Here is a 23,490-nt window from a genome sequence, read left to right as displayed (position 1 = left end):
TCTATCGTGTGGTAAATCAAATCAAACTTCAGTGCGTGGGTAACGAAAGGGGGTCCCAAAAAACGGCGTAAAACTTTCGTCATCAAATCCCGATTTCGGCCAAAGGCTTATCCCCGCACGTGGTGTGTGTGCGCCGGATTGTTGCGCTTCCGGGTTCACGGGTAATCCGGGTGACGGGTTATAAATTTTTCCTATCCGCCCAAAGCGATAAAGCACGCCTGCGGAAACGAGCCAACACACTCTCGACATGATGGAAGCCTCTTCAAGCGGTCGTGCGTGTGGGTGCGGGACAAACAAAATGTTCCTTGACTACCCGTGTGGGCCCCGTGTGTGTGTCCCCGCCGCCGTCGGAGCCGGGGCTATGAAAACAAATTTGATAAAAGTGTAAGGGAAGTCGGGCAACTTTTACTTTCACAAAACTTTTACTTTTTAATGCCACTTGCTGGCTACGAGTCTGTTCCGGCGGAGCGGGGCGGATCAACTTTATGAACCGCCCCGGCATTCGAGGTCCCAGCCGAGCGAGTCCCCGATTGCGAATCCTTTTGAAGCAATGGCCGCTGTCCGTCGGGCGGAATTATTAACGACCGGGGGCCGGGATGAAAAGATCACGGTAAGCCGTGCCGTGCCGTGCCGTGTGCGAGTGGCATTCTCTCGTCCTCGTGCGCCACAAACCGGAAGAGTGAGCATCAATTACATTCCATCAAAGCGACGAACCAAGTGTGGAGTGCGTGCTGTGGATAAAACTCGACTACCGTACAATGCGGCATTCCGCACTCGGACGGGGGCAGCAGCCAGCGATTGACGTTCATCATAAATTCATTAAAAATGCGAAACGTTTCCATTTTTCTGTTTCATTCTCGGCCAAGTGGCGGGGCGGAAACCGCACGCACGCACGCTCGGGTGCGGCAACAAAAACTCGCCGGCCCAGCCCGACCAAGAGATCCCAGCGCCGAAAGGATGCTCGCCAGGATATTTTGATTCGTGTTCCCCACTGTCGGCCTTTTTTGTGTGAGCGCGACTGAAATCAACACCAATGCGGGTTGAATCGAAGCGTAATTTAATATATAAGCCACGCGCCCGCGGCGATTGGCTTTCGCAGTTTTACGAGCGAGCGGCGTTTTTGTTTCCGATTCCAATAAATAATCGCTTCTGCCCGTTTCCCCGGGAACCGTGCCGAGGTTGCTGTTTTGCTCGTTTATGCGCCCCCGGCCCGCATATGTTGTGGTAGGGATTATCGGTTTCGAGAACGGAGAACCCGTTCGATCGTTCCGGGGGTGGGGAGGTTTTTCCTGCTGGCCCTTGGTCGCCCATTATGCGGTGCACTGAGGTGCACGATACTTCTAAGACCACGGCGAACCAAATCGAAATCTAATTAAATCGAAATAATCGCAGAGTAGGAGTTCGGGCAAAAACGTAAACCGGGCAGCCGGTCAGAAGCTACGTTCTAGGGCTAATCAGAAAACAAACAACGCCGGCCGGAAGAGGAAAATGGTTGGGCGGCCGGCCGGTCACACCATCACGGTGCCCGGTTGGGCCGGTGAGAGGCTTAAGCGTACGGCATAATCTAAACAGTGTGCATTTACAAGGCGCTTCAGTGGAAAGGCCCCACAGTGTAGACAAACCTCGGGTGAGAAAGGAAAACATAGACCCAGCGAGGAAAATCCGCTCCAGTGTGTGAACCGAGTGTGTTGGCCAACAGTATTGGGCAAGGTTTTTCGTTCGAAACCCAAGCCGAGCTAGCCGAGTTTGCTTTTTGGGTGTAGAAAATGTTATTTGCCAAACATTTAAACACAAATTGTTGCCTAACGTCAAATAAATTTTTAATAATAAAAGAAAATATAATCAAATGGTCGACGTGAACAAATTAAGGGGGTTTTCTTAATCCTCGAAACGGATGTTCTAGAAATGTGTTCATCAATGAAAAAAAAGCATATTTCAATGTAATGGGTAACTTTTGCATTTCAAAACGTTTAACCCGTGACAGACACGTTGCTTTGGCCCACGTGACGTAGTGTGTTGCTGAACTTTGTTTAAAAAAAAACAATAAAAACAACGATCAACAACGCATGAAAAATGAGCTGTGGGAAACATTTTTGACCGTCCGTTCCGTACGGGGCAGGACCCACCGTGCGGCGAAGGGTGCACGCAGAGGGCCCACACGCCGCCGGCAAACAAAAACTCGAATAAGGTACACAAATTTTAATATTTTAACACCCGCTCTCGGCACGAGGTTAGCCAGCCAACGTGGCCGGGGCCGTGGCTGGCGCTACCGGTGACGGCGACGGCGACGGCGACGACGATGATATCCATTACAATTATGAACAATTTGAACTTCGGGCAGTCTTGCTGTTCCGTTGGCGCACGCTGTCGGCGAGGACGCGGCGCAGCTTATGGCTCTATTAGTCTACCCGGAAGCGAACAAAAAAGCGCCATAAACGAGCGAACGACCGGGGACGCCATTGCCAGAAACGCCGTGTTGATCTTCGCCGTGTGACTCCGCGGCACGGAGCTGGCCCGGTGCTGGCCTGTACCATTCCGTTTGAAGTGAAACCACACATTAGCGGGAACACGCGAGGCGAGCGGCGAGCGAGTCTGATTCTGCTTTGATTGCCGGTTTTTCGACGTCCCGTGCAAATCCTGGAGCCTGGAGAAATTTTCAACAACACAAAAACAAGAACAAAAATAACTGTACCGTTGGCGGGAACGTACACGTTACATGGCGCACACTGCTGCTGTTGTCTTTCCGCCTCTCTCAGGAGCTCCCGGTAGCCAGGGCAACGATAATCTTCAGCTCAATACATCATTCTCAAGGAGAAGCTTTTTCTGCCGCCCCGCAAGCCGGAGGCTAGACGCAGAGGCTATCGCTATTCGCCATTCATGGCCCCTTCACGGGTGGCCCAAAGGCGTCCTGCCTGCCAAGATGGCCAAGGATGTTGCATAAACACACGAAATAACGACACAAAACCCAAACGCCGTGAGGTGGCCGCAACGCTGTCAACGTTAGAATATTATGCTCGTGTTGCGACGAAGCTCTGGGAAGCGCCGGGTCAGCTCTCGTTTTTCCTCTTGCACTTTTTCGGCATTAACATCCGACCGCAGAGTGTTCGGTAGAATTTTCCTACCAGTTTTCCCGGTACGCCACTGGTGCTGCTGCCGCCGTTGCTTTTTTCCCACCTGTGTGCCCGTCGAGAAATCCCCGGTGGGATTTTCAAATCATCGGGAAAATCATCATGAATTTATGAATGGTGGTTGCAGAAGGACGATGATTCGATTATGATTATGCCGGGGGCTCCAGAGCTCCAGCCGGTATTTGGTTTGGTATGTGTTTTCATTTGCTTCCTTGCCGCATCTGGCCTGGCCTCTCGTGATTCCGGCTCCGGCTAGGAATGGTGGGCCTGTGGTTTTGGGGGCAACACAGCGAGCAAACAAACATTTGGACGGAATTGAACGTCGAACCACAGCCGTGTGCCACGCATGGGAATCGAAAACGCAAAATACGGTGCGATAGAATGCTAAACAGAGGCGGCGTTAAATATTTATGGCGCCTGTCGAAAGGTTAGAGTCGATTAGTCCTAAAAAGCCGAAAGGTGTCAAGCTAGCGACCGCGCCATTGCGAAGGACGCGGTGAAGGGCGAAATATCAAAAGAAAAACACAGAGAGAGAGAGACAGAGAGAGAAAATGATAATAATAATAATGATGTTGCTGGATCGAAAGGATCGTGCACCCGTTCGGTCCGTGCCCGGGGAAATTGCGTGAAAATTGGTTGCCGGGAGGCCTGAAAACATAATTTCATCCTCGGCCGCTCGGCACCTGAAAGCCCACCGACGATGGGTGGCACGGGATATTTGTGACATAATGGAACAAAATGAACTTTGAAAAGCAATCTAACGTAACAGGTGGCTCAATGAGTTGGGAAGATCGAATAGGGCCCGCACTGGGGCATCTGAAACGATATTTATTATTATACTTTTGAAAGGAAATTGTCAAAAGCCAATACACCCCAGACAGTCACCTCAGTCAAGTTTGATTACTGCTACCAAACTTGGAACGAGTTTCACGGAAAGTGATTAACGCTCACTAAATCACATGTGATCGAATCAGAATCGGTGCTCAAAAATTATTGGTCAAGCTTGAGACATCCAAGACATTGGACAAAACCAAAAGAAGCACCCTACTTTACTAGATTACTGTGACTCCCGATTATGTCCTATTTCTCAACTTAAAAGTGACGACTCGTGGAACAAGCTTCGAGTCGATAAGAAAGATAAGAGAAAACCCCAGAGATAGAGAGAGTTGCTGAAATGCAAAGCCGCTGGAGCTTGTACAAAAATAAAGATGGATATGTTGACCGATCTTTTTTCTTATATTCCGGTTTTTTAACAAAAAGCACTTCATATAAGTGTACGGCTCATGAAGACAGTTCAGCTTTATCATTTACTGATCCACCTGTTTCCAGCCAAACTTCCAGCCCGCCGGGAGTCGTGTCAGTTGAAAGGTTCCAATTGAAGAACTTCCGCCTGGGATGCGGAACAGATACCCCACACAAGTTTGCCGACTTGCCACCGTCCTTCGCGTGATAGTGTTTGCAAAAAGAAAAGCAACTCGAAACAGATTCGCCGCCGTTTTTTGGGCGCTCGCAGATAATGATTGATGAATCTTTAATGATATGTTGAATTTATACATAGTCAATTAGGGAACTGAAGTGGTGCTCCAATCAGCAGTCCCGGGAAAAGCTGAAAATGCTGAAAGTGTATTATCATTTACATGTGTGCTGCTGCTGCTGTTGTCGCTGCTGATCGCCAGCCGTCCCCGGAGTGGCAGCAGCAGTAGCAGCAGTTCCATCTTGCTCCGGCATCGACCGACAGCAAATATGCAAATTCATTTCTCCGTATTTCGCTTACCGAGCAATTGATTTATCCAGTTCCCCGGCAAAGACTTTGGTTTCGAACACTGCGCCGGCGAAGCGGCGCGCGGAGCCAGCATTTATCTCATTTCCCATAACTCAAACGGGCCCCCGGAGGCCAGGCCATCCCCGGTGGTCGCCGGATCGCCGAGGAGTTTCGAAAAGGGATAACCGGTGAAGCGGGAAAGGTGAAGCTGCTGACGCGACGCGGTGGCACGCAGGGCAGACGGTAACTCTCCCAAGGCAGCTTATCTTTCGGAAAAGCCAAACTTGTGCTCGAACCCTCGGAGCCGGTTTGGCTGCGTGCGTCCCTGAGCAGTGCCGCCGGGCCGCCCGGAGCTCGATGGTTTTTAATTTCTTCTGCCCTCTGCCCGACAGACAGACAGACCGAGGCAGACGGGGCCCGCAATCCACCCGAAAGTGATATTCCTTTCAACGGCTGCAACCCCCTTGAGGGTGGTCGGGATAAGGATAGCCAAAGACAACCTGGAATACATGAATAAAATAGGAAGATGCGAATGATTTCTTCTAAGAATTGATTATCGATCAATTCACATCGCTTCGCATTAGCGAGAGAGACACACGAGCGAGCGTGGAGCCGGCCCACGGGGTCCTCCCCGAGGACACGCGAGGCGGAGGGTTGGGGGCATACGAGATCGGTACGGCTGCGGGAAGTCAACCACCCAACGCGCCTCCATCGGAGCGCCTCCATCGGGTGGGAAGGCTTCGGAGGATAAAACATGGTTCGTCGAAGCCAAACACGTTCGAAGCCAGCACCGAGCTCCACCGCAGCAGTGCACAGGGCGTTTGTTATTCAGAAAATTACACTCCTTCGCTTAATTGAAATTCGAGTAGAAAGTGTAAATATTGCCCGCAATCTGCCGAGCTCGTCGCCCGCCGCTTCATTGACGCTGCCAGTCAACCGAATCCGGCCTGTTAGGAAGCGTGCGGCAATTGAAAGCGCTAAACGTCAAACCTTGCGCACGGAATATCCTGTGCCCCGTTCGGTCGCATACCTTTGGACGTTCAAGTTCCAATTTATTGGAAGTACCCTTAAACGGTTTTTAGCGTTTGGAGGGGAGGTTGGAATATGAAAAGGGCAAAGCTTTTCGAGGTATGAACGTATTTGGGGCAAGAGGTATTGCGAACTAACAACTAACAATACGAATTTGTTTTTAATTCTTCAGCATAGTCCTTGAAATAGACCTTCAACCTTGTATAGAACTCCCAGCGATGCACAGATCTCTGTAACTCGTCCAAATAGCAGCTGGAAAAGTGGTAGTTGTTCTTTTCAAAATAATTTTTCACCAAGGTCTCGTGTCTGTTGACGATGCTTTCTCCGGTAGTTGCCGTTTTCGGATGTCGCGAACGGTCATCGTCTCCCAAGTTCATAAGGCCACGTTCAAATTCAGTTTTGTTCAAATTTTCACAGTGGTAAGTGGATGCTACAGAATCCCGATTCACAGAACCCAACTCATCTTTGATTTGCGGAGACGCATTGCCTTTCAAAACGAAATATTCGAAAATACTTACGATACTCGATTTTGTTCATTTCCCTGTTAAATACTGACATGAACTCATTCAAACGATTGTTACACAAAAACTGCTCGTCTAAATTGGCTGAAGTTTCGGTGAGTCAGAAGATTGACTTTGGCTGTTTAGCTTTTATTCACTAAAGCTGCCATCTTCATGTTGAGTTCGGAAACTTTTCACCCCTCATTCATTAACGATCTGGTACTTCATCAGTACTGCTTAAAGCAAATCCCATCAAGACCTTCCCGAGTGACCCTTCCAAGCATTCCGGCCACACTTTAATCGTAGGAATGGTTTTTTGTAGACCTCTTCCATCGTGCTGTGGGTTAACTGGGCTAAAATTGTGCTACAAAGTTCCCCGAATCGTTCCATAGCGATAAAATCTAGGATCTGCCCCCAGGACAGGCTTCGCAACAACTAATAGCGCTTCGAGCTGACAAACGACCCTACACAACTACATTTATTCAACAACGTTAAACGAATTACAATTAAAACTAGGAATGGGAAGGCACGCAGGTCTTATGTTAGGTTCGAGGGTTATTTATATTCGATTTACTATCAAAATCGTCAGCACACTGAAAGCATGATTTTGCCCGCTTGGCCATAATTTTGTTAACAGGCTGCACGGTGATGGCCATTCAATTAGGCTATCCCGGTTCAATATCGATAAAATCCAGAGCAGGGATCCCGGAACGGTCTCCGCAGCCGCCGGAGCGCTTAGTCATCAGATTGTTCAACAGGCGCCAACATTGACGCAATACGCAGTTTATGCACATGCGTTATGATTGTTTGTGTAACGCCACGTTAGTGTGTCTGTGTCTCAAGGAATGCTCAACGATCAATAAAACGGACAAGCGGGCGGTCAATGGCGCACAAATTTTATCTCCACTTTTACGGAGATTATTGCCATCGTTTTTATGTTCAAATTTTGGCCCCAACGCACGCCAACGGCCGCCGATGATCGATGGGTGCGATGGATAAATTGGCATGTTGTTGCCCTTGGCGCGTCCATCGCAAGGATAGCGCAGATAGCGGCGGCGAAGAAAAACGAAACCCAAGCAGATAGCGGTGGCCAAAGTCAACGAGTGACGCCCGTTGAGTGATTTCGCCCAGACTCGATTGGTGACTCGAGAGAGATATGAGATGAAAGATTGATGAAGCAATGGGCTGGGCACCGGCAGAGGTCCGGTCCGGATTATCGATCGGCGAAGGCGAACGAAAAACTCAACAGCATCCCTGCCAGGTTCATGCAAATGGCTCGCCCTCCTCCGGGGGCCGATTGTTGGACACTCGAGCGCCACGTTTGCGCCCACTGTGCGGGTGTTTGTAGTGAAATTATTTTATTTTAATTATCGCCGTGCGGCGCCACTCAACGCGCGCCCTCGGCGTCCTTCACATGGGGGCCGGGGGTCATTATTTTCGAAAGCCACCCTCCCCACGAAGACGTATGCCGCCCGCTGGGGCGCATAAAACTGTCGCCGGAAGCGGAAGATTGCCTCCGAGGGACCACTCCACACACGGAGTTCGTTCGGGGATTATTCGCCCGGAAATGGAAAGCCGCCTTAAAAACTAAACGATAAAATAATAGTCTCCCCAAGTACGAACGCACAGACACCCGTACAGCGCGTACAATTTCACTTCGCGTAAGCGAATTATTGCGAGCGCCCCACGAGGACGACGCCGGTTTACGACCATGATATGGCGGCCGAGGCTGTGTATCCTTCGCCACGCGGGGTCGCCCTCGGGTGTGCAAATCCAAATAAAATCCCCCTTTGCTTCGCGCACACTACAAGATTGCATTCCGAGCGATTGTGCTGCAACACGGAAAAGTTAGTCCGCCGCCTCTCTACTTAAACAAGGACACGTCCCGCACGCGCGGACGCGAACCATATCCTTGTGTGCCAGCTAGCGACAGACTTTGTCACGGGATGCGGAAGGATAATCCCAAGTCTTGGCACGGGCGCCCGGCCTTTGTCCGTGGCAGTCGTAGACCGCACGCACACCCACCGTTCCCCACCACCGCCCACCGTGAGGACAACATGTCAAAGTTTAACCTAATTATGCTGCTCTCATTGCGCTCCGCTGCGCGCCGCTGTTTGCGTTGGCATGTTGTGTTGTGAATTTGAGCGAAGCTGCTGCCTCTTCTTTGTTCTGCCGAGTCCACCGGGGGTAGGGTCATGTGGGGGGAACGGGTCGTGTGCCCGGAATCGCTTGTTGTTTGGCCGCGCTTTTGTGGGTCGCGAATATGGTTTTTCAGCACCCGCCCGTGCTTGACTCATAATCAAGAAAATCTTGGTCACCAAGAAGGAAGGGAAGGGAAGGCCAACGAGGGATACGAGAGCGAGCAAGAAGGGCAGAACAACCGAAATGAGAAATAGGGGACAAATGGAAATTCCCGGTTTCCCATCCCCCCCCATTCGGACTGATTGATAATTAATTTCCGTCGCTTTTCTACGGCGGCGACGTACCCATCACACAACTCGACAAACATACCAGGCTGTTCAATAAGTTCGTAGCCTCGTTAAGAAAATCACATTTTAATGGTTTGAAAGACATTTTTTCATTCACTATGGCCTTCCTGACCATCAATACACTTGTTCCAACGAGACTCCAATTTAAGAATTCCATCCCTGAAGTGAGAAACTGGAAGGACTTCAAAATTTGCTTCTTCAAATCGGGTCTATTCTTACGAGTATTCCCTTTCAGACCATTTAAAAGGTTACAACAATAATCAAAATTTATTGTTTTTCCAGTTTCCAAGTAATCCGCTGAAGCTGAGAGCTGAAGAATCAGGTTCACACCATTCGTTATCCTCTTGTTTTGATTCAGGATCATGTTGATAGACCCAAGACCCCCCCTCATCCACAGTGATGATTCAATGCACAAAATCCACTTTATGCGTTCGAAAAAGCTCAAAATGCTGCCGAGAAACTTGCATTCGAATGCGTGTTTGTTCCACTTTTAGCGAAGGCGGCAAACAGTTTTCTGAAACCCAATACTTTACTCAAAATATTGGTTATACTGTTCAATGCAATGGCTAGGCTTTATACTACATCTCTTTCAGTGATTCAAAGATTTTCAAATACGATACCCCGAATTTTTCTACGATTTCAGGTGTTGTGTCCTTTTTTTTGGCGTTTTTTGATGTAGATCGTTTTGAAGGCTAGTAGCCCCACGTTCAAACTCAGAAACCCCTCTTTTTATTTTCTAATTGAAGGCGAACAATCCTTATAAACTTTCAACGTTCGTCCATAAAATTCCTTTGCTTTTAATCCTTTCAAAAATAATAATACAATCACTGCACGACACTTGGTATTTTTTCCGGGTGAAAAAGATACCGTATTTTTCCGTGTATAACGCGCACCCGTGTATAACGCGCACCCATATTTTACGAGAACAAAATTGGAAAACAAATTTTTTACTTTACATTTTTCAGATATGTGATATCCAACAAATATCAAATGATAATAATGTATTACTCTAAATACTCTATAAATATTCTAAAGTAGACTAAAGATAAAATGCGTATACATTGCAAAAGACATACTAGTATTTTATATTTCGGAATAATCTTCAAACTCAGATTCACTGCTGTCTGACAAATTGATATTCTCCAATTGCTGTTCAATGTACTCCTCATTGTCACTCTCTGAAGAGTCCTCATAAATTGCGACATCTTCAGATCCATGCTGATGCCACATTTTTTAAATGATTTCACAACAACTTCTGTTTTAACTCCCTGCCATGACTTAAAAACGATATTGTATGGATAATTATATTCCCAACAAGTGTTTCATTTTATAATTTATTCAATAATACTATAGAATATGTACCTAAAAGGGCACATTTGTATGCTTGGAGGAGACAAAATGTTTACTACCCTTGTATAACGCGCACCCAGATTTTAGAGCTAAAAAAATTGGGAAAAAAGTGCGCGTTATACACGGAAAAATACGGTACTTTGACACGTCGTTACTAAATGGCTTTTAAAAATAAATGTATTGACCGATTGAAATGAAACTTCACATACGTTCATATGATGAGTGTACCAAAAATATAAGACTCGTAGCAGCGTCCTCTGTTGCCGAGACTACGAACTTATTGAACGGCCTACTAGACGCGCTAAGCGCGCTGTCAAGGGCTTAGTGTGGGGCGCCCAACAAAAGAAGGAAAAAATTAAAAATTCCATTTCTCGCTGCCTTGGCACCGGCACATTCCCGTTTTGGGACGGATGTACATTCACCGAATGCTCCGTGCCGCTCCGCGCTTCACACAAATATGTGTATGGCGGCAGTGTTTTAAATGACGGCCCAACCGAAGGCACCCAGCATCGGGAACCAGCGCGTTCGGAGTGGGAAAACCGGATCACACACAAAAAAGCGGGACCCCGGGGCCAGCGCCACCACGACCATCATCAGCATGTCCGGCCACACCGCCCGCCAGGGGTCCGGGTGTCGAAAGGAGAAAATAAATAAATCGAGCCCGCCGAACGAGAGCGAGCATAGGAAGAAAATGGAGCCTGCAGTGCGCTGGCCTACTTAGCGCCAAGGAAATGCGATCCCCACGTGCCGCCTGTATGTGTGCATGTACCCAAACAAAAAAAAACACATGCTCAACCAACACATACACGCAGAGTCCGAAGGCCGCATTGCGAGCTCCTTCGCCGTCAATTTGTACATCGTTTGCCAACTGTCGCCGCCGATCGCGTTGCCCGGCCCGGCCCGGCCCTTTTCGGACAGCGCCGGGGAAATTAGAAAAACGGCGCTCTTACAGGACCGCCGGACAATAAGGACGACTGCATTGCGATAGAGATTATCAGAGCACTCGGGTCCTGCGGGTGGGTGGTGGGTCGTGGTGCACTGAAGCGTGAAGCGAAAAAGAAAACGAAACGCCATCAGCTCAGCGCGGAAAAGCGCTCTGACGGAGCGCAACCAAATGTCAAATGTCAATCGACAACCGGGAACCATTTGCGTTCCGGGATCCTGGTGCTAACTTGTTGCCAGCTACGGACCCCCCCCCGAAAGTGTAATGGAGTATGTAATCGGCGCACACACCCACCCATCGATGGCCGGCGTCGCACCCACAAGCCAGTTATCGTTTAGGCTTTGATTATGTTTTTATGCATCCCCATCGATAGGTGACCCGGGGACCGGTGACGGGGCGTTGGTTCCGGTGTTTCCACAGGCTTCGGCAAGCGGACGCGGATGTGTTTGGATAGATGAAATGAGGTTATAAAATATGCAGAGCGCCATATCATTCCGATCCGGTGGGGCAGCCCTAAACGGGGCCAACGGGGTTGTCCTGGCACACGAAAGGGTTTCTAAAACGCCGGCGACACTCAGCTTGGGAGATAGAATTAAACGCGCCCCCATCCGGGGGCCACTGACTTCTTTGTCAGCTTGGTTTCTTTTCTTGATCCTTGAGCACCTGCAGGGAGCCGTTTAGAGCCGTTCCGAGAAATTGCATCCAATGTGAAGTTGCAGAGTTTCTTTGAAGAACTCCGGGAGCTCGCACCTCATGCATACGGAATCGCCTGGTAAACATCGCGTCCAATGGAGGGCACCGTTTCCATTGGCGGAGTGTAAACACCCGGGCACGTAGTTCCGGTGCCGGCCATTGAGATGAGGTTAATTATTTCTGATTCTGATGATGAAGATGACACCACGAGGCACCGTGGCCGCGTTCGGGCTGCGAGCCTACAAATAGTGAGCTGGTGGGCCAAATCGACCGCAGTTCCGTGTCTGCTGTCCGATCGAACGGAAGCAGAAGTTCCGGGTGCTAGTTCCGGTTCCAAAGCCAGCAACAGCAGCAGCAGCAGCAGCAGCGGTAATAATGAACGTTTGCTTCCATTTGCCACAGACCCCGGGATCGCCGTGTTGCCGCGTTGGGCGGTGCGACATCAGGTGGCGGTAGTGTAACGCGGTATGGCCGGCTTCGGGAGACATCACTAGCAGGACGCCTAGGGGGTTCCACCAGGTCCGGGTCGCGGCGCAGTTGCTGCCGATAATGGTCTGCGGTTCCACGCGGCATCCGACGGCGACGACTGCGACTCCGACTCCGACTCCGAACGACTCCACTAGGGCCCGCCGGACCGACTCCAACCGTCATCGCAGCAGCCAGCGAAGTATGCGAGTGCCGCTCCCGACGCTCCGACTACCAGCACCGCGTTGCCAATGAAAGCACTGCGCCGGGGACGACCCGCCGACAGACGACGACGACGACAGCAACGGCAACTGGCGGTAGGCTTCGTTCTCCTGGCGCTATGGTTCACCGCCGGCGGCAGCATGACCGGGCCGGGAGCGGAAGCGGTTCCGCCGCAGGCGGGATCGCCCGGATCGCCCGCCACGCTCAGCAACGTCACCTACAGCACGGCCGTGGTCAAAACCAAGTACGGACCACTGCGCGGGATCGTCTTCCGGGCGGCCCCGGTGCCCATCGAGGGCTTCCTGGGTGTACCGTACGCGTCGCCACCGATCGGTAGCTTAAGGTACGTACGACCGGGCCGGCCGGGAACGAGGCAGTCCCCCATTACCGTCCCGTTTGCCCATCCCACAGATACATGCCGCCCGTTACGCCGTCGACGTGGAAGTTGACGCGGCTCGTCGATCGCTTCGCCCCAGTCTGCCCGCAGAAGCTGCCGAAGCTGGACGACGGTGGCGATCCGGGCAAGATCGGGGAGCTGCCACTGGACCGGCTGAAGCAGCTCCGCCGGCTGGTGCCCACGCTCGTCAACCAGTCGGAGGACTGCCTGTATCTCAACCTGTACGTGCCGCACGCAGGTAAGACCAACCCGACTCCCGATTGCCCCACCGAGCGGAAAAGAAGTTCACGGGCCGATACCCCGCCCGACGATGCTCCGGCCAGCCTCAATTCCGTAGTGCATTGCAGTGTAGACCGTTCCGCGCAACTGCAAGCATTGTGGGAGTGAAGCGGTCCGGATGCACCACCACAGCGCCGGGATGCGCCGACAGCGGGCGAAAAGTGTGCTCGTTCGACTCCCAAACCCCAGGGTCCTAACCTAACCTCACTCACCGCGACAGATGATACGCCCCATCGGTTGGATCACCTCAAACCCACGATTGTATATATCCACGGCGAGTCGTACGAGTGGAACTCCGGTAACCATTACGACGGTACGACACTAGCAATGAACGGGAATGTTATCGTAGTTACAATAAATTTTAGGCTAGGAGTTTTAGGTAAGTCACTCGTCACGTCGCACCATATGAACCCATCATCGTTAAAACCCATGCTGGGCGCTTGTTTGATGGATCGAACGAACCCGGAGCTTGCGTACCCCTTTAACAAGCAGCCAATTTTCCGCCAACCAATAAAGCTTGCACAAACCCTGGGACATGGTGTCGATGTTTTCAATGCACTGTCTGCGATTACACGCCTGCGGGAGCGTGACTCTCAGGTTGGTCCGGGAAAAACGGAAGCTCGCAATGCTGCAGATAATCCATTAAATGTTTGCAACAAATCGATTCCAATCGATTGTATGATGGCGTCGGGAAATCCAGGGCCCAGAAGTTAGCTTTGGTCACCCACCCTTGGTCCAGCAATCGGGGCCAGTAAGATTTATTTAATCTTTCCGAAGTCGGTGCTGTCCGCCTGTCGGTGAGTAACTTTCGACTTTCGAGTTCGTACTTTCGTCGCTACCATTTTGAGTTTCGCTAGCGGACCAGTTTCGGCCGGAAGAAAGTTCCAGAAAAAAATAGCAGACTTCCCGCAAGCACGCAGCAAGTCAGTATTTGGTGTCGTAAAATAATGGCCCCAAAAGTTCTATGTACTTTTGCGCAAGTTGGTCGCGTGGCCCCGGAGGAGTACCGAGGGGAGGGAATCCCTAAATCATCCGGTACGGGCGCGGCACGAAGGAAATTGAGCCCGAATTAGTTGTTGAATCCAGTTCGAAACTTCCGGCCGGAACGTTGTCTGCTTCGATCGTAACTTCCTGTTTGGGGCACACCACTGAGCCGTTGAGACGAGACGTTGAGAGGGTTACATTTATTATGAAGACTATTGGCTTGAGGAACTGGAAACTGTGGCAAAACAGAAACCGGTACTGTGTTCAAATATTCACAAGCGAACAGCGAAGTTTTAACCATGGTGGGTTCAGTGGATCGTCAGCACTCGTAGTGCCGCCGTACCCGAGCTGAACGTGCGTTCGTTTCCACTTCCGGTAGGTTTTTTGAAAACTGGTGCTAAGGGAAGTGCCCAGGGTAACTTCGGGCTAATGGATCTCGTCGCCGGGCTGCACTGGCTGCGGGAGAACCTGGTCGCCTTCGGTGGCGATCCGGCGAAGATCACCCTGATGGGGCACGGGACGGGTGCCGCGCTGGCCAACATACTGGCCGTCTCGCCCGTGGCTGGAGGTAAGCCGATCCGCAACGGGCCCGTGACCGAAATTCACTCTCCTGCTCGTTGGTTGCAGACCTCATACACCGCGTGGTGCTGCTGAGCGGTTCCGCCCTGTCGCCGTGGGCCATCCAGCGGGATCCGCTTTCCGTGAAGCGCAAAGTAGCCGAACAGACCTCATGCACCGGGGACGTGGTGAACGAGGATTTGGCTCCCTGTCTGCGGACCAAATCACTTGCGGAGCTTATGAATATATCGTTGAGTAGTCCTAGGTGAGTAGCCCAAAGTGCCCTACGAAAAACGGCACCACGAAATCTCGATCCGAAATCTGCGACCATAAACCGCTATCGAGCATTAACCACGAAAGCAGCCGACCTTCGTTTCCCTTTTTGGCGCCTAAACCAGCGATCAAGTCGATGGCCGATAGTATCAAGTATCCTTTTCCTAATAAACCATTTAAAGCTCCTATCCACAAAACCGCCTAAAGGTATGCAACGGAACGGTGCCGAATCTCACCTGTCTGTTTGGGTGTATGTGTTCCACTGTTACTTTCGGTGCAGTTTTCAGCGCTCCCAAATTCGACAGATCATAAATTTTCATTGCGTCTTGAGATCCTTTAGGCCCCCCCAACCGTAAACAATAAATATTGATAAAAAGGATTTCCACCGGAACGGACCCCCCCCGGATAGCGTCAAAGTCATAAATAGGGGCCAAACCACCGGTGCTTTGCCGTCCGTGTCTGTTAACCTGCCCTTTGCTGCATCGATAACTCCATTTTTTTTTTCGTTTCTTCGGTCGATTTTGAGCCACGTCCGCCCATTGTGCGATCCGATCGCAGCCAGCCGGGGTGGGCTTGGGAAAAGGGTCAATAAAGATACTTCAAAGATCGGGCAACCTTCATCAACAATCGGTCGCCCGCCAGTTTGTGGCCAGTGGCCGGCCCGCAGGACCCGCAACCCGCAGCGGAGCCGAATAAATTGTTTGCTTAATTATTATCTCTTGGTAATTTTCGGTCTTCTTTTCTCTCTCTCTTTCTCTCTCTTTCTCTCTTTCTCTCTCGCTCTCTCTTTCTATCTGTCCTGTCACTCCGGGAGCCGGTTACAGATTTTTGCCAGGATTTGCACCGTTTGTCGACGGAACCGTCATAACACCGGCCAAGGCGGCCCTTATTAATAATCTTAAAATACCATCCGATTCAGCGATAGCCGGGTAAGGATCTGTGGGCCACCTTTCAGGAGATTTTTATGGTCAGCTCAAAAAAAAAATACAAATCCAACCCCACCCAATGGGGTTAACTGTACTTTATTGCATTAACGATGGAACCTTGCCCCCCTCCCCCCCCCCGGGCCTGCTGTTTGCATATTCTTGCCCTTTCGCCCCCCACCACCCACCACAACGATGCTGGGCCACGACCTCGGACCCCGGACCCCGGACCACAAACCAGCACCAGTGGGATCGAGTTCAGCAACTTCCACAAACAGGACGTCCTGTTCGGGCTGACGACGTACGAGTCGTACCTGGAGCTGACGGCGGCGGATCTCGAGTTCGGCTTCAACGAAACCAAGCGCGACCGCATCCTGCGCACCTTCGTACGCAACACCTACCGCTACCACCTGAACGAGATCTACTCAGCGCTCAAGGTAAGCACGGGGTCGTGGGTCTGCAGGAGACTCTGGTATGCTCGGCCCGGCCCGGCCCGTCCCAGTTTCGGCGGCAGCCTTTGAAAGTTTTCGGTTCGGCTCCTCGGCACCGGCGACCCGGAAGCGAGCACCACCACCACGCACACCGTCTTAGTTGTGGTTAGCCGCAGCGCGCATTCCTTCGCCGAAAGGGTCACACGGGCAGGGACTTTTCCCCTTTGAAGCTCACAATCCCACCCAAGCCAACAACTATCAGACCCACGGGCCCCAAAAACGTGGGCAAATATACGCGAGGTCGTCACCGGTCGGGAGCCGCGTCGGGCAAACATAATTTTTGAACATAAATTATCGAAACAGGTGAACGGGAAGTAGTCCGGACGGGGTCCGGAATTCGCTGGAGGCCTCAGCTGGCCCGGACCAGCCCATGTGACAGTGGCTGCGGGAGTGGCGGTGGTTATTACGGCGAAAATCCCTTCAACCAATCACCGGCTCGGAGTTGCGCAAAGTTTTTCGATTAATTAAAGGAGGCTTTCGGTGGTGGCACGGCCTCCGATTGGAGGATGCGCCCGCGCACTCGATTTGTGGCACGCGGCAGTGATCCGGTCCAGTGACTTTTGCCGTGGTCGTTTGCCGGTCCCCGTGGGCGCGCGGGGAACATTAACATCCAGCCATCCAGTGGAAGGAATTCCGAAGTCCTAATTTCTTTGGACAACGCTGTCGCTATAATTAAGCTCCAGCGAATTGCTCCAATCCTCGCTTTCGAGGCTCTTCTGACAGCAGCCAGTTCCGGACACTGGGCGGCCGTTCCGTTCCGGAAACCGTTTAGAGAACCCCGGGCCTATTAAAATCATTGCGGAGCTCCACCACGTCCACGGCTTTTATTTATCGCCACTCAAAAGCTCTGCGCGTCGACCGCGTCCGTCGTTGTCGTAGTTGTTCCTGCTCTAGCGGGGTGTAACAGCTGTCACAGGGATTTACGGCAAACGCAAGAGACGTTGCGAGTGGACCATAAAAACTTTGACGCAGCGCACCCAAAATTAGTGTTTGAATGTGGGGATAATTACAGAACTCGAGCCACACGACGACTGACGGTGGCTGCCAGGCTCCAAGATGTGTCCGGGAATGTGACTTTCGTAGTCCGGGGCTAAATGGGTCCATAAAAACAGGAGCCTGCCCGCGAGTTACATCTCCGCAACTGGCGCCGACGCCAGTAGTGTGTCGGAATTGTTTAAATATTCAAATGATCCAGAAGGGCAATAAATAAATCGGGCCACAGGGCGGGCCACCGATAAATCAATGGCGACACCGCCGTTGAGCGCGAATCAGCACTGATCGATTGGTTTTGGTTGCGTCTTCCAATTTCAGAACGAGTACACCAACTGGGAACGGTCGCCCCGGAGCGCGTACGGGTACCGGGACGCGGTGCTGGAGCTGCTGAGCGACGGGCTGACGGCGGCCCCGCTCGTCCAGCTGAGCCACCTGCACAGTCTGCAGGGCGGGCGGTCGTACTTTCTTCACTTCAAGCATCAATCTCATGAATGGAAGTTTCCGCAGGTACGCAGCTGGTGGCCCCGGCCCACGTGGCATTAGCAGCTAATTAATGGCGCCCCGGGTTTGATTGAAGTCGCCAAGATGGCAATCTTCATCGATATCCAACCTTCGATGTTGAAAGGAGCGAGTGATCCGTGGAAGTGGAGTAAAGTGTCATCAGCGGGAGACCATTATCGAAGCAGGCGATGGCAGCGTTTCGGTGGCGGGAATATAAATCACCCATCGCGTCTTTAATTACCCTACTCCCAAGGCCCACTGTCCGGACGCCCGGGATTCAAGCATTTGAATTATCGCATCGAAACGGGCAATAAAAACGGGTGTTACACAGATTTTGATTGCTTGGCAACGGAACTGCGTGCTGCGATATTTCCCAGCATAACAATCGCAGTAGGTGCAGAACCGGGCAACGTATCTTTCTCTCTGTTCTCTCGCTAGGCTATCGAATATCTGCGATCAACAACAATATCTGATCAATTTGCACCATTTTGTTGTGTCCGTGCAATTACCACCCCGGACTCTGAGAGCTTGAAAATCGGATACCTTCAACCGAACAGCGCACCAGACCGGAACCGCTCCAATTATCGGCTCGTGGTGTATTCCGAGCTCAACTGAGTTGTAGTTAATTGGTCGCGAAAGAGCAATCTCGGTTTCGGTACACAAAAACACGTCCTTCCCAAGTCTTTCGTTACCCCGTTCTGGTTCAGTAGACATGGACAAAAATATGTGGCCATTGAAGAGCTTCATCTCTTTTTGCCATCCTTTTCATTATTATTAATCCGCAGCACCGTCGAAACTGTGCCCTTTTATCATATAGAGTGTTTTTTGGAGGTGACAAACGGTTTCATTTTGAATTTCGAGGCGCATTTTGAACTGTAATGCAAACCGATTAGTATTCATGAATCGCGTGGCTCTTCATTCGGAAGCATCGATTCGGTCCGCATTGCCGTGGGCGCGTTCAAGGCGTCTGGTCGAGCTAAGAAATGGTAAGAAATTATTTTCCTAATGAGTCCATTTCCATTGATATTACGGTTGCTCCACTATCTTTAAATTCAATTTAAGATGCTTCAAACAAGAGACCCGGTTTGGGCAAAAGAGTTGGAGCTTTTGTCGTGGATCCGAAATGGAAGTGTGGTCCACGGTCCCTTATTGTGCCCATACTATCGTTTGTTTCGTTGAACCAAAATTTCCAACATATTGCGAATTGTTGTTAAGCATCGAGTCATATAACAAGGGTCCGCGCTTGGCTCGTCACTCAGATCCATAGCTACCCAATACGAGGACAATAGTAAAAAGGCGAACACGCCGCCACAGCCGTCAAAAAAATGTATGAAGTTTACGTTCAGGATGATGTGTAGCTCTCGAGTGCTTTACTCGACTCTGTACCGGAAATTCCGATGCCAAAAAGCGCGGAGTCGAGCAACAGAGTCAGCAGATAGCGGATGAATCAAACATCGACGATAGTCGTGTGGAATCATCTAAAAAGTGCAGCCTTTTCAAAAATGCTCGATTGTTGGCACATGGCCGGCTGCAAAGCTATTGGATTGATCGAATCAGGGCATCCGATTTGCTGGAAAATGGATTAAATATGAGTACGATCGATCGATCTCTATTGTGTACACTTCGAACGATTGAGAGAATCCAGAAGAAGTGATCAGAATTTTGCAATCGAATAGAAGTTTTATTGGAATTGCCGGAACTTGGTTGGGAGGTTCCGATGCATTCGCCGTACAGCCCAGACCATCTGACTACTACTACTTGTTTCGGTTCCTGTTTCGGAAAATGACTTGACCAAGTTTTTTTCCTGATAAAGCATACCGTAGTCTTGGAGACAGATGGAACTCATGGTAACATGCCACACTTAGCAACGGCCCCTTGACAGAAGTTGAGTTCCAGTTAAACATATTCACAAAATCACCAAAAACCACGAAGACTTCTCAGTGTGTGAGGGAAGCGATAGACCACCCGTGCGGCCAGCTTTCGACATTCGGAAAAGTTATAGCTTGAACACGGGAAAATGTGCAAACAATTCCGTGGGAAATCTCGCCTCCCGGCCGAAGCTAAACGATTGCTTTCAAAGCGAAAACAATTAACCCCCGCACCGAGCGGGCCATCAAAAAACATGGCGCGCTCGGGAAAACGGAAACGGCCCATTACTTTTGCATTGACCCAACACGAACCGAAGATTAGAGGCTAATCGGTGCGCCCCAAAAACAAACTGGTCGGTCGTGGTGGAGACACATTCATTTTCCCTATAAACCCGTATCGCCTATCAACCGAAGCTTCCGCAGCTCTCGTTAACAAATCGGGGCTTGAGGGTCAGAGGGTGTCCCCATCTAGTGCCTCGGTCGTCACGGCGCGCCAGTAACGCGCGCGTGTGATGTTTATCTGGAAATCTGCGGCTTCAGACGCACTGAACCGGCTGCTCTGACCCTTCCGTACCCATCCATTGGCCGGGTCTATTTGTGTAAATAATTTCCCAGCCCCCGACGGTCGGCCGGAAGGTAATTTTGGTCGTCCTCCGCCAGTGCCCGCTCTCTCTCTCTCTGTCTCTCTCTCTCGGAAGTTTATCTACAAACTCCACAACCGGTGCGGCCACGCTGTTGCTGCTTTAGGGGCTATTCATTAACCCGTGCCGTCGCGCGCCATCCTCATCAAGTATTTAGCCCCCGGGGAGGGGCGGTTCCAGGGGCTTTCGTCAATTAATAATTTAACCGTTTCTTCGACACCGTCGCGGAACGCACAGCGAAGCGGGTCCGTTCGAGGCGAGGATGTGCCTTTTGCATTAGGATTCGCACCATCACCGATGTTTCCACTCACCCTCACCCGGCTGGACATGCAGGTCAGCAGCACCGTGATGCGCTATCTGTGTAATTTTGTAAAAACAGGGTACGTACGCGCGCCACGTGTTAACCACCACGTGTCTAACGGCGGCTTCCGCGGCTGCTTTGCGCCTTTCTTCCAACCCAGGAACCCGAATGGGCTGCGCTCGTCGCGTATGGATGTGTTCGTGAATAACAATAATAAGCGTAGCTGGAGTCCGTTGAGAAAGCCACACAACGATAGTGTCAGCGGCAGCACCACCACCACAACCTCGATGCTGATGATGCGGCAGCTGGTTGGTTCCTTCCGTCCTGGTGCGGACCCGGACCGGGAGGACGAGCCGAGTCTGGAGCCTGGCACCAGGTCGCAGGGCGTCCCCGTGGCCAACCCTTCCCAGCAGCTGATGCAGCAACGACTGCTACAGTACTACCACCGGGAGTGGTCGCAGAAGCACTCGCGCAAGAAGCGGAAGTTCCCCGGTGATCTGCAGCGGTTCAGCTCGGGCGAAACGGGTTACGGGTCGTCGAGCGAAGAAACGGCCCCGAGCGGCGGCAGTGAGGACGATGAACGGGAGGACGATGCGCAGGAGGAAACGGGTGAGCCACCACCGGCGCCGGGTCGGGACGAGGACGGCGAGCCGAGCTACTACAGCCTCGACAGCGATAACGTGTACAGTGGGCTGACGGCGATCAAGTACAATCTGCCGTTCTGGGGACACTACGACACCACCAATCAGGTGTTCATGGAGATCGGTGAGTGGGCTGGGAACGGGGTCGCGTGGCCCACACTAACGGGACACTGGGGTTCCTCGGCAGGTAACAAGGTGGTACCGAAGAGCCACTACCGGGGCCACAAGCTGTCGCTCTGGTTGAGCTTGATTCCGCAGCTGCACTCCTCGTTCAACGTCCCGGAACTGTCGATGCGCCACCATCACTTCAGCGAGGAGAACCCAATCTTCTACGACGGTGGGTGCGGTGTGCCTGCCATCCAAGTCACCATCGGAGCCCAGCCTCTGGCACACTAACACGTGAATTCCTCTCTCTCTCTCTCTTTCGACTCAGGGCTGGTTCGGGAGCAGATCGTCGAGCCGCCGATGGTGCACACCGTGTACGTGACTTCCAGCACCTCGAAGATGCACAAGACGGAAACGATCGCCTCCACGATCCTGCAGTCCATCTCGACCGGTAGGTAGTACGACGGCGTCCAAGTAAACCCCTAGCTGACCGTTCGCTTTGTGCTCCTCAGAATGTCCACCAAACATCACGTTCATACAGACGGCTTCGTGGCCGCTGCCGAACTCGCACCCGGTACCTCACGGGGATTCCAACCGGAGCCTCATCAACCGACTGACGAACAGCTACCATCGTAGCTACTCGACCGCCCTGGCCATCACGATCGGCGTCGGGTGTTTTCTGCTCTTCCTCAACGTGCTCATCTTCGTGGCCATCTACTATCAGCGCGAGAAGCGGGAGAGCAACTCGCGCATGAAGATCAACCTGCTGGAGTTGGAGTCGCGCCTCCACGTGGTCGAGTCTTCGTCGGGGGCGGCCGCTGCGGCAGCCGCTGCTACCGTCACCGCCGGCGAAGCGGATGCGTTGCTAGTGAAGGAGGTGTCCAGCGTGAAGGACGAGCTCGGAGCCTCGTCGGGTCAGGCGGAGGACCGGGAGCTGTACCCCTCGAAGGTGAAGATGGCGCCCTCCGCCAGCAAGCTGCCTACGAACGGCCACAGCATACAGACAATCGAACTGTCGCTCCAGCCGCACTACCACCACGGTGGTGCCACGTCGATGAGGCGCAGCAGTACGTCGGCCATCAAGCACTCGCACCGGTGCGAACTACAGCAGCACCTGCAGCAGCAACAGCACCACCAACACCATCACCCGCCGGTCAACCGTGCCACGGCGGCGTCGCCCAAGAAGGTGTCCATCGTGTCCCCGAACCCTTCCGACAACCCTTCCTCGTCCGCGTCGGTCTCTTCGCTCACGTCGGACCATCTGGCAGTGCAGCACGGGCGAGAGACCCGCAGCTACTCCGTAGTGAGCCTACCGAAGGAACTGTGCAACCAGTCCACCCAGTACGACCTGGCCGAGCTCACCGGCCTGGAGCCGACGGTCGGCCGTCCGACGATGGCCAGCACGGCCACGATGACTCGCCGGCGCGATCTACTGCGGGGCGACTTCCGGACGATCAGCGCCACCGGAGGTGGCAGCACGCGATCGCTAGCGACGGGAGCGGCGGCGAAGGACTTCGCATACCGCGACAGTGAACTGCAGGTGCACGGTGCCACCGGTGGCATCCTGCGGCCACCCTCGCTGCACCAGCTACACCATCAACACCAGCACCTTCATCCTCATCAGCAGCAACCGAACGACGCACCGCACTCCGGTGGCAAGAAGCGGGTCCAGATACAGGAGATATCTGTGTAGAGAGCCCGCGGAACCCGGGCCGGCCGGTGGGACTTGTTATTGGTTATTCCCCCGTTGATTCTGTTCAGGTGTCCCCTCGATAGGAATTGTAAATAGGAAGAAAACTTACAAATTTGTGCTGTAAGAACCTCGTATGCCCTCTGGATGGGGCCAGCGCGGCACAGGAAACAGGTCTGTGTCCCCGTGTCCAAGAGCCGTGCATTGTGTGTTTGTGTCGAAACGAATAATGGAGAAAAAGAACGAAAAAACCCTAAAACGAAA

General features: G+C 52.0%; 1 protein-coding gene across 1 annotated transcript; it reads left to right on the top strand.

The window, feature by feature from the left end:
• The first annotated feature begins 12,274 nt into the window (after window positions 1–12,274).
• On the top strand, window positions 12,275–23,229 carry LOC131212432 (neuroligin-3). The gene is made up of 13 exons (XM_058206290.1): window positions 12,275–12,924; window positions 12,993–13,216; window positions 13,478–13,636; window positions 14,621–14,809; window positions 14,869–15,064; window positions 15,897–16,001; window positions 16,237–16,432; window positions 17,798–17,986; window positions 20,727–20,869; window positions 20,951–21,555; window positions 21,619–21,768; window positions 21,865–21,987; window positions 22,049–23,229. Exons 1-13 carry the CDS (start codon window positions 12,611–12,613, stop codon window positions 23,227–23,229), a joined length of 3,774 nt encoding a protein of 1,257 aa, XP_058062273.1. The 5' UTR covers window positions 12,275–12,610.
• The last annotated feature ends 261 nt before the right edge of the window (window positions 23,230–23,490 follow it).

Source organism: Anopheles bellator, chromosome 2 (genome assembly GCF_943735745.2).
Source record: "Anopheles bellator chromosome 2, idAnoBellAS_SP24_06.2, whole genome shotgun sequence".
Taxonomy (NCBI): Eukaryota; Metazoa; Arthropoda; class Insecta; order Diptera; family Culicidae; genus Anopheles; species Anopheles bellator.
The sequence above is the reverse complement of the archived record's forward strand: the minus strand, read 5'-3'. Positions and strand labels throughout refer to the sequence as shown.